The 12,419-nt window shown below is 31.9% G+C and overlaps 1 protein-coding gene across 4 annotated transcripts in view; it reads left to right on the forward strand.

Annotated features, from left to right (window-relative positions):
* LOC143072453 (uncharacterized) overlaps positions 1 to 12,419 on the forward strand; it is a 38,324-nt gene that overhangs the window by 18,478 nt on the left and 7,427 nt on the right. The window contains exons 5-8 of one of the 4 annotated variants that reach the window (XR_012977188.1): positions 2,748 to 2,816; positions 6,795 to 6,879; positions 7,449 to 7,509; positions 11,337 to 11,473. Coding sequence is in view for 2 of the 4 variants with exons in the window: in XM_076247376.1 (XP_076103491.1) it covers positions 2,748 to 2,816; positions 6,795 to 6,879; positions 7,449 to 7,509 (215 nt within the window). In the remaining 2 variants the exon portion in view is untranslated. Of the gene's footprint in view, positions 1 to 2,363; positions 2,462 to 2,747; positions 2,927 to 6,794; positions 6,880 to 7,448; positions 7,510 to 11,336; positions 11,474 to 12,419 lie in introns of those variants that run through there. The other 3 variants (XR_012977189.1, XM_076247376.1, XM_076247377.1) reach the window with 3 other exon arrangements.

A 12,419-nucleotide genomic window follows, 5' to 3' on the forward strand; every position in this document is an offset into this window, starting at 1 on the left:
CATCTTCTAGTCTGGAAACTAAATATCAAAATTTGTCCTTATATGACTATATTAAATTTTGAAAATTTTCACTAGTCCGAATCAATATTTACTAGTCTGGGGCATCGGACTAGTGGCTAACCTTGCAGACTGATATTGTAGAGTATCAGTTTTGATATATTGTAGAGTATCAGTTCTGATATATTGTAGATACCAAATTTGTCAATAAAACATAGATTTCAACAGTCAAAGAAAATTTCACAAATTTTTGAAATATCTGTTATATTTCCATATTTTATTTAGGAATCAATCTTAAGAAATTATTATGGAAAAATTTCATATAACATTTTTCTGCAATTTTCCATTAGTTTCTAAAGTTACCCAGTCTAAGATACAATTATATATATTCAATATTTAACTTTATATAAAATGTTTGAGCTTGTGTCTGAAAATGGAGTTAAAGAAATAAACTGTGTCTTACAATTGTTGTTCATTTATTACATTTGTTATAAGGGATGATGAGTGAAATAATAAAAAAAAAAGAAGGAAAATGAGGGATTTCTGAATAGGTTTAAAAGCACTAGTGCACTTTGAAAGGTTATAGTGGTATATGAATAAAATAATTTTGTTAAATTAATGACTGCTGCAAATCGAAACATGTGTTTCAACATTTTTATTGCTAATTGTATTTATACGACCAGGAATGATTGTGGTCACATAATGGTAGGGGGATGTCTGTGTACTTGTCTGAAAACAATAATTTTTGAGACAATAACTTTAGTTATTATATGACTACATATTTTCTATTTTCTCATTGGTTAAAAGCATAGGAAATCCTTATTGATACAATTAGATATATATATATATAAATAAGGAGATACAGTATTTTTGCCAATGAGAAATGATATGATTGCCAATCAGACAACTGAAACCAGAGACCAGAGACCAATCTATTGGTACTGCCTTCAAAAATGAGCAAAACCTATACCATTTCGCAAGATATGACAGGGAATTAAATGGCAAATGTGAATCATTTTTCACTCTAAGCGTTTGGTATTTTGTTTTCAAAATTATCTAAAATGTTCCCTACAATCCTAGGTTGACAGTTGAAATATGAATATATGACCTTTGACATTTGACCTTATGATTTGATTATATGACATTAAATCCAATGTTGACCTGCATTTCACTACAGGATCTTATACCTTGATAAATCATAATAAGGATTTTATCTCTACTAAAATGTGACCCACCCCAATTTGTTTCCTCTTTCTGAACTTCACTTGCAATTCTCTTTGAATAGTTATTTTCATGGAAATCTGTAATTTAATTCTCTTAAATTTTGTAAGAAGAAGGTAATGCAGATGATGTTTTCTCTCTTTGTCCTTTCCCGCCAAAAATGAAAAATTGGATAAAGAATGTGAAATTTTTTTCTAAAACCAACGGTGACCTATATTTTTTTTTACCTTAACATGTAAAACTATATATACTTGTGCTTGTTGGAAAACAAATTTAAACAACATCTTATATAAATTGAATCCGTTATTAAAATCTAAGTATGTCAACACACAATTTTCGCCTATTATTCCTTTGTAAAATAGCAAAATCACCTTCTTTTTTCGGTCAATTATGGAGCTCTTAAATGAACGGTGACCCCCTAATTTTATTTCATTATTTTGATCTACTTACTTAAAGGAACAAAATATCAAGTTATCAGGAATTTCTTATATAAAGTGATTATAGCCTCGAGCCTCCTAAAACTTATTTAAACTTTTAACTATGAACAGCTTATACTGTGGATTCATTCATTTTCGTTGGATACCGATTTTCGTGTTTTTTCGTTGGTAGAGGCGAACCATGAATTTAAATATTCAAGAAATCATTGAATCCACAGTATTGTAATTTAAGGCTAAAATTGTATAACCCTGTTTCACAGCAACAGAAAATGACAGGTATATTGTAATTTAAGGCTTTGTATAACCCTGTTTCTCAGCAGGTCTTACATGTAAGATTACTGTTTAAACTTATTTTGATAACTATCAACAGCTAATACTTCAATTTTTCCATTGTATACATGTATGTTCCAATCTTTGTGTTGGAAACAATCTGAAGGATAAGGTTTTATAATGAAGGACTATAATACCTTAGAGAATTAGGGGAGATTTCAATTCAAAAATATAGATCAATTTTTCACTGCATTATCCAATAAGGGGGAAATATTGTTAGGAAAACTTAATTAAAGACTTTGAAAATCTAATTGAGACAGGAGATAGATCACAAAACTATTCATTGAAATCTCAGCAGATTAAGATTTACAACTACATGTATAGCTTAAGTTATTTAATGAATTATGATTTTTTTTCTACTTTCCAATATTTATACAGATAGTGATGATTGGAAGGAGCAGACGTCCCAGAATCCATCAGATTTCTGTCATATATCACATGTTGTTAGTGTATTGTGTTGAATTATGGCATACAGGGTAATTATCTTAGAAAAGTTTAAACATTATAAACATATCATTGACAGACAAAAGCAAGGTCATTATAGTCTATAGAATTAATGTGTTCCTTTATTCAAAAGGCTGGTTAAAACAAGGTAAATAATCATGTATTTATATCATTTGGTATCTGGTGGTGAGTTGTTTCATAGGCAATCATACCATAATTTTTTTTATATTTAGTCAAATCCTCTAAGAATAATATATAAACTATATCATTTTTCTTGGATAGTCGACAAATTATCCTGGTATTATTTGTTTATTATAGATCAATTTATTTGTGAATGATGTGGTGACTGTATTACTATCCCTGAAGAGACTATTGGTACCAGTAGAAGTATGTCTATTACCGTTAACACAGTTCCTACAGTCTTACATTAACTCATTACAAGAGTGGTTATACAGAAGCTGTTACTCATTGAATTTCTCTGGATTTTTTTAGTCCGGGTAAGTCAAACATAAAAAATCACAGACATTTAGTTCACTCAGTGGCATAATAATATACATTATTGTTTAGGCACCAGCTAAAGCACAGATCTGTCTGTTTCTGCTCTTTTGTTGGGTAGTTGTCTCTTTGACACAACCACCTTTTCTATTTGCTATTCTTTTATGTATTAGCCTTTCTCAAAAGGAGGACAATGTTGAAATGTTGAAATGAATAAGAAAGTATTAAATCATTTTCTATTGGTTTGTCTTTAGAAATGGGAAATATAAGAATTTTTTTCTATACAATGTTTTTTATTTTAGCCAATCCAAGAATTGACAATATGGGAAATATAGGATTTTTTTCTATTATGATGTTTTATTTGTGCCAATCCAGGAATTTTTTATGAAGTGCAGTGCAGGTGAAAGAATTCAGAAAAACTATGATAAAATGCATTTTTAGCTCACCTGGCCTAAAAGGCCATGTGAGCTTTTCTCATCACTTGGCGTCCGTCGTCGTCTGTCGTCGTTAACAATTTTTCAAACATCTTCTCCTCTGAAACTACTGAATGGATTTGAATGAAACTTAGCATAATTGTTCCTTAGATTATCCTGCACAAAGTGTGTGCTTTGATTTTTTATCCGTCAAAAAACATGGCCGCCGTTACTTAAAATAGAACATAGGGGTCAAATGCAGTTTTTGGCTTATATCTCAAAAACGAAAGCATTTAGAGCAATCTGACATGGGGTAAAAATGTTCATTAGGTCAAGATCTATCAGCCCTGAAATTTTCAGATGAATCAAACAAACCATTGTTGGGTTGCTGCCACTTAATTGGTAATTTTAAGGAAATTTTGCAGTTTTTGGTCATTATCTTGAATATTATTATAGATAAAGATAAACTGTAAACAGCAAAAATGATCAGCAAAGTAAGATCTACAAATAAGTTAATATGACCAAAATTGTCAATTGACTCCTTAAGGGGTTATTGTCCTTTAATGACATTTTTTCACAATTTGTTCATCACATTTGCTAACTTTAATAAATCTTCTCCTCTGAAACTACTGAATGGATTTGGATGAAACTTAGCATGATTGTTCCTTAGATTATCCTGCACAAAGTGTGTGCTTCGATTTTTGATCCGTCAAAAAACATGGCCGCCGTTACTTAAAATAGAACATAGGGGTCAAATGCAGTTTTTGGCTTATATCTCAAAAACGAAAGCATTTAGAGCAAATCTGACATGGGGTAAAAATGTTCATTAGGTCAAGATCTATCAGCCCTGAAATTTTCAGATGAATCAAACAAACCATTGTTGGGTTGCTGCCACTTAATTGGTAATTTTAAGGAAATTTTGCAGTTTTTGGTCATTATCTTGAATATTATTATAGATAAAGATAAACTGTAAACAGCAAAAATGATCAGCAAAGTAAGATCTACAAATAAGTTAATATGACCAAAATTGTCAATTGACCCCTTAAGGGGTTATTGTCCTTTAATGACAATTTTTCACAATTTGTTCATCACATTTGCTAACTTTAAAAAATCTTCTCCTCTGAAACTACTGAATGGATTTGGATGAAACTTAGCATGATTGTTCCTTAGATTATCCTGCACAAAGTGTGTGCTTCGATTTTTGATCCATCAAAAAACATGGCCGCCGTTACTTAAAATAGAACATAGGGGTCAAATGCAGTTTTTGGCTTATATCTCAAAAACGAAAGCATTTAGAGCAAATCTGACATGGATAAAAATGTTCATTAGGTCAAGATCTATCAGCCCTGAAATTTTCAGATGAATCAAACAAACCATTGTTGGGTTGCTGCCACTTAATTGGTAATTTTAAGGAAATTTTGCAGTTTTTGGTCATTATCTTGAATATTATTATAGATAAAGATAAACTGTAAACAGCAAAAATGATCAGCAAAGTAAGATCTACAATTAAGTTAATATGACCAAAATTGTCAATTGACCCCTTAAGGGGTTATTGTCCTTTAATGACAATTTTTCACAATTTGTTCATCATATTTGCTAACTTTAAAAAATCTTCTCCTCTAAAACTACTAAACCAAATTCAACCAAACTTCAACTGAATGATCAGTAGGGTGTATAAAATAAAGTTTGTGCTTTATTTTTTATTTCGTCAAAAAACATGGCCGTCATGGCTAAAAATAGAACACAGGGTAAAATGCAGTTTTTGGCTTATATCTCAAAAACTCCAGCATTTAGAGCAAATAAGACAAGAAGTTAAAGTATTTATTAGGTCAAGGTCTACCTGTCCTGAAATTTTCAGCCGAATTGGGTAACTGGTTTTTCAGGTATAATGCCCCTGAATTGATGATTTTAAAGAAATTTTGCAGTTTTTGGTTATTATCTTGAATATTATTATAGATACAGATAAACTGTTAATAGCAAAAATGTTAAGCAAAGTAAGATCTACAAATAAGTCAATTTGACCAAAATTGTCAATTGACCCCTTAAGGAGTTATTGCCCTTTAAAGACTTTTTTCACAATTTGTTCATCATGTTGACTTACTTTAAAAAATCTTCTCCTTTGAAACTGCTGTATCAATTTCAGCCAAACTTAGGCTAAATGAGTTTCAGAGTATCTAGTATAAATTTTATATTTCATTTCCTTGTATGTCAGAAACATAGCTCCTATGGCTAAAATAGAACATAGGAGAAAATGATTTTTTTTTTGCTTTTGAAGAAAATAGGACGATTCAAAGAACATTTAAATAAATTGAAAAGCCAAAATAATCATTGATGAGAGATTTAACCAAAAAAATTAAGGTGAGCGATTCAGGCTCTTGAGAGCCTCTTGTATTATGTACCCCTGGCCTGCTTTTAAAAGCAGGCAGTATTTAGTAATGGGTCCATCTGTGAGTTATTTTCTTCGTCTGTCTATTCATTTGTTTGTTCAACTTTTGAATATCAGCAACTTCCCCTACATTGAAAATTTCTCAGAATGTTCGCCATAAACATTTTGCATTGCATTGCTTTTTTTTCCAAATTATTTTGGGGGTTTCCATCAGCAAACTCATGGACCTTTCAAAGGGTAGTGTACCATTTTAAGCTCACATTAAGCTTGATTTTATCCGATTGCTTAGCAACACCTTGTCAAAACATAATAGTTCCTAATCATTATGAGTTTTCTTGAAACTTTGTCAATTTTAGATTATGTATTCTTGTTTAGATAAATTGTCCAAAAGTTTTCCTTATTAAAAATCCCATTTAAGTATGACACTTTTTCTGTTAGAAATAATCAATAGAAACTTGGGTTGAGTTCTCTCTTTTATCTACTGATATAATATAAAAAAGAAGATATGGTATGATTGGCAATGAGACAACTGTCCACAAGAGACCAAAATGACACAGAAATTAACAACTATAGGTCATCATACGGCCTTCAACAATAAGCAAAGCCCATACCGCATAGTTAGCTATAAAAGGCCCTGAAATGACAATGTAAAACAATTCAAACGAGAAAACTAATGGCCTTATTTATGTACCAAAAATGAACAAAAAACAAATATGTAACACATTAACAAATGACAACCTCTTAATTACTGGCTCCTGACTTGGGACAGGCACATACATACATAATGCGGCGGGTTAAACATGTTAGCGGGATCTCAACCTCCCCCTAACCTGGGACATTGGTATAACAGTACAACAGAAGAATGAATTATAAAAATCTGTTGAAAAAGGCTTAACTCATCAGATGGACAAAAATTCAAGTGGATGTGGCCGGGTACTTGTACATCCCAACAACAAAAAGAAACTAGGAACAGATCTGACAGTACTTGCAGTTATCTGACAGCTAGTTCAAAGCCACTAACTAATAAAAAAAGATCTTTTTGTTAGTCAATTATTGTCTTTTTTATTCTAGAATTTTGAGAAACAAGTGTTTGAGGTACTTAAAGGAGATCATGGTTCTGTAGAATATCCTCAGCTCTTGATACAATGCCTTTACGGTATGTTAAAACCAATAAAAATGGTAAAAGGGTATCTTTTATTTTTCATTTGCATTTTATAAAGGAAAAAAATTGAGGAATATTGGAAAACATAGACTAAACATTCTAATGCAGTATCCCATTATTTAAGGTATAAAACAGAATTTGCTAACTATTGAATGTAAAGGAATGGGTTTGATCATTGTTAGATACATGAAAATGAGGATTATTTTTTATGCTCAACCTAGGGGTATTATGTTTCACGATCAGTTGGTCTGTTTGTTTGTTCATTTGTTCGTTTGTTTGTTTGTTTGTCCGTCTGTCTTGCTTCAGGTTAAATTTTTTTGGTCAAGTTTTTGATGAAGTTGATGTCCAATCAACTTGAAACTTTGTACCTTACACAAGTTCCCTACAAAATTATCTATAATTTTAATGCCAAAATAAAGTGTTTACCCCAATATATATATCTATTGCATTTGATCAGAGTGAAAATTGAAATTTTACTTTTATTGAAAATGTGATAACTAATTTGTCATCTTGTTATAATAATTTTAATCCAATTAAAAGTGTTCAGATATTTGTTTTTCCAGCATCTAATGAAGTTTATGACAGAAGAGAACCATCAGGGTATAGCTACTCTTACCTGAAGCTGTAAGTTTATCTATTTGGCTGATTATCTCCCCTTGAATTTTGAAAATCAGGGAATGGAACCATCAGGTCCATCTTCGCTAGCCAAAGGTTACGATCCACTCTCGTTCTCTTCACCCTTGGCAGATTAAGCCAACATTTGTGAAAACAATGTTGTGCCATCTATCGGAAGATTAAAGTCACACCCATTCCGAATACATTATTCTTGACCAATGGTAGCACTTGAACTCTTCAATTTGGAGGTAAAAACACGGTACCGTCTAGATTCTACACACTTGATAAAGCTGGAAACGAAAATATACGTCAACATTCATGCATTTGTGCATGAAACATACACAGGAACTTCTATTAATTGATTAAAAACATTCAAGTTGTCACTAAATATAGTCGTATGTTTAAAGAATTTAAAGACTTGTTGCCAAATAAACACGTGGCAATTGTTTACAAACACTTTCTACATTTACACGTGATCATGTTATAGGCGCTTTTTAATTGGATGCAGCGAGTTCCGACTGCAACCAATAAAAATCCTTACCTTTTGTCTCCAAAATTTTATCTCAATCCGCCAAGGGTGAAGAGAACGAGAGTGGATCATAACCCTTGGCTAGCGAAGATGCATCAGGTCATCACAACTTCTTTCTGTAACTTTAAGTTTAACAATTTTGGCTGATTATCTTCTCTTGAATTTCTGAATCAAGGAATAGAAAAATCAGGGTATCTATACTATTAAACGAGAAGTTCTCATTTTGTGTGTCACTTCTCTTCCTCCCACAATAAATTAATCATCATACCTCTATGTCCTATAGGTACCATGCATAGTCGCATTTGTCATCCATTCTCATGAGTATTCAGTTTGGGTTATTTTGGAAGAAAAACGAAAATAAAGGTGTCCGGATACATTGTTTCCGACATCTGACTGACTTTTAAGACAGACATAACTACTGGTTTTAACACGGAAAACCAATTGTATGATAGATAATAAAAATGAAGAATAAATAAGCCAATCAGAGCGTGATATCGTGGTATTTAGATGGTAAGAACCACTACTATTAAACCTCGGTTTCACTTACACATAATTTTCATAAGTACTCTGACGGATACAGGACAATTATTTCGCCATTATCTGCATGTATACTATGATTAGTATACTACTATAATAAAAAGGATCGCTATGGAGAAGAAACTCATACCTGCAAACTTTTCAAAATCCCCAAGGGGGTTTGGCGTGCAAGATGGCTGTCATAGTCCTAAAAAAGAACCTTCAAGGGGGCCTGCAAATACATTTTAATGTCATTGTAAAATTAATTGTTTTGTTTAAATTGTGGACAAAATGGCTCTTTCAAAATTTCAATTTTGGAGCCTCCATGGGGGAAATCCCCCACAAATAGTGACAGTTGGCAGGTATGGAAACTTAGAATTAATAGTTAATAAAAAATTAAATACACTTTAATATTTATAATATAGATATGTATGTTCTTTGTATACAGAGACGTGAAAATAATGGACTATAACAGAAACCAAAATAATCACGGACTTTGAAAAAAAGAGAGAGAGCTTAAAAATATTGTCCTGTCTCCATGTACCTATATGACTTTTGATATCATTTCTTAAATTCTCCAGACATAAAATCTTTTACAAAAAATCATCCTAAAATAGTTAACATACTTTCAACCAAGCTTAAATGCCTGCAATTTCCTTTTTTAGTCAAACATGACTTCCAGTTTTAAACTTGGACAAAAATTTCATAAGAGTACTCAGGGACAGGACAATAATTATCGCTTTGATGGAGACTCTTTATATAAATAGCAGTGATGATCACCTAGGAGTCAAGAAGAAATTTAAAATTGATAGTTGATAGCAAATACACTTTTTTTTATAGTATACGTATGTTCATAGTGTACAGAAACACGAAAATGATAGAATTTAACAGAAAGAAAAAAAAAAATAACAAATTTTGGAAACAAGAGAGAGGGCTGAAACTGTTTTCAAGTACCTATGAATTTTAATACCTTTTTCTAAAATTCTCCAGACATGCAATCTTTTACTGAAATTCTCCAGACACAAAATCTTTTACAAAAAATCTCCCTACAACTGTCTGTCAACAGTTTACATTACTTTCAACCAAGCTCTAATTCCCGAGATTTCGCGGGTGTGTTCTATTCATTAATGATTTTTACAGGAGTTATAGGAACTTTTTGCTTAATTTGGCTGTACTTTCATGTAAGCAAAGACCTTATGAATGATTTATAAGTAACATTTCAATATTATTTAGTGTTTTCCTAACATAGCTAGAAATGGTACTGGTTGATGTCAAGGCACATCAACCAATGAGATCTTATTATTAGGGCCCCGCCAACGGCGGGTCGCCCTATAGTGATCAGTCTGTCCGTCCGTCCGTCTGTCCGTCCGTCTGTCCGTCCGTAACACTTTCGTGTCCGCTCCATATCTAGAGAACCGTTATGATTTCATACTTAATACTTAACATGATTATTAACCAACACCAGAGGGTGTGTCATGTTGTATGTACAACTTCCTAGGTCAAAGGTCAAGGTCAAAAACTTTGGTTTCAGTTGACAACCCCGTGTCCTGTGGTGAAGATCGTGTCCGCTCCATATCTAGATAACCATTATGATTTCAAAGTTTATACTTGACATCCATTTTAACAACCACCAGAGGGTGTGTCATGATGTATGTACAACTTCCTAGGTCAAAGGTCAAGGTCAAAAACTTTGGTTTCGAGTTGACAATCCTGTGTCCTGTGGTGAAGATCGTGTCCGCTCCATATCTAGATAATCGTTATGATTTCAAAGTATATACTTGTCATACATTTTAACCACCACCAGAGGGCGTGTCATGATGTATGTACAACTTCCTAGGTCAAAGGTCAACGTCAAAAAAACTTTGGTTTCAGTTGACAACCCTGTGTCCTGTGGTGAAGATTGTGTCCGCTCTATATCTTGAAAACCGTTATGATTTCAAATATTATACTTGACATCTATTTTAACCAACACCAGAGGGTGTGTCATGATATATGTACCACTTCCTAGGTCAAAGGTCTGTCTGTCTGTTGGTCTGTCCATCGCTAACAAATTTGATCCACATTATATTTTGAGAGGACAGCTGTTATTATTTCATACTTTATACCTGACAAACATTTTCAACTTAACATATATATTAACCAACACAAGAGAATGTGTCATAATGTATGCATCCTAGGTCTAAGATCAGTCTGTCGGTCTGTCCATCTGTTCGTTGTTCTTAACAAATTGTGTCCGCTCTACCTCTCGAGAACCATTAATATTTCATACTTTATACTTGGTGGGTCATAATATATTGAAGGCATAATTCTAAAAATATGTGACAAATATCAATTGGGCAGCACCTTTAAACATATTGTTCAAACATCAATCCATATATCCAGAAGTCACCTTAGAGTAGTAATCAATGAGTTCACATCATGCAGTCATATCACTATTATACTATGAAAGTAAGATGAGAATATTTATCAGTTTTAACTTAAAATCTTAGATCAAAATCACACATGAGACTATGTAATAACTTCAAATAATGCTTCATATCAGATTATCCATACAACTTATTTACCCCACGTTATTGACAGCGGGGCCCACAGAGATGGCTCCCATCTCAATGATATCTAGTTGCGATACTTAACCAGTCTCATAATATGCAATAATAAAAAGCCTTCAAAAATTCTGAAATTAACGTAAGTCAAAAGATTTGTTTGTTCCTATGTTGTTTGAATATAAACACAGAAACCTCTGTACCTTTGAAATTATGCATCTCATGTTTTATTTTTAAATGATTTTCAGGTTTCCCAGAGCAAAGCAAACACTTCTGTAGCGAATTTATGTTTTTATTAGTGTTGTTAAATCATACAGCAGATCAGAGTTTGTCAAGTGGATAATGTAGAACCATAACTTGATTAAACCACTGAGTTCACAATTAGGTAAGTCAAACAGTGGTCTCAGATTTTCTCACTCATCTATATTTTGTTGGTTTGTGGTATATAAATTATTACCATATATAAGATTTTTCACGTCTTGGCTTTTTTTCACAATTTGATGGGAGGTTTAATTTTCATTGCGTACAAATTTCACTGAATGGGAAAATACATAAGGAAAAAATAACTGTATTGAATTGTTAAAGTTGTAATCAACATAAATTTACTTTAAATCAAATGAAACTTCAAATAAAAAAAAAAATTATGAATACGTTTTTAATTTAAGGAATAACTATCATATTTTTTTCTGTCTATGAAGAAATAACTTCAAAAATGTGGTGTACACTGAATAACCTGCACTCAATATCAATGCTTCTTTTTTGATTGTTTACTATAAGGTGACAATCTGTTCACTTCAGCCTCAAAACAGGACAATTAATTAGCTGCCATATTTTCAAATCATAACAGATCGTGATTTTTTTTTACGATTATACTTTATATGGATCCTTAAAAAATGATAAAATCATGCACAGAATACTAAATTTATGATAGATGAATGCATTGGTTCAAGAATTGGATAAACATTATTTTTCACCAGTCACTCGTTTCATATGACTTTAACTAACAGTTAATCAATATCAAATAAATGAGTACCACAAATGAAAAAAAAACACTTTCAAGGAAATTAAAATTTTCACATTGGAGTATAATAAAAGTTGATGGTTTTGAACATTAGAGACACAAGGTATACTAAAATCTGTGTAAATGTCATTTTTTTTTACATTACATGCAAAACGTTAGGGTGATGACAATAATCAATGGAACACCATTAAAAAACATTTTTAACCAGTCAATGGTTGCTGTGTTGACATTATGAAAACAGATGTTTTTATGAAGTATATATACTCTTGTGATCTCTCAAACAACATAAAAGACACAATAATTAAAAAGA

This window comes from Mytilus galloprovincialis, chromosome 4, assembly GCF_965363235.1.
Source record: "Mytilus galloprovincialis chromosome 4, xbMytGall1.hap1.1, whole genome shotgun sequence".
In the NCBI taxonomy this organism is placed as follows: Eukaryota; Metazoa; Mollusca; class Bivalvia; order Mytilida; family Mytilidae; genus Mytilus; species Mytilus galloprovincialis.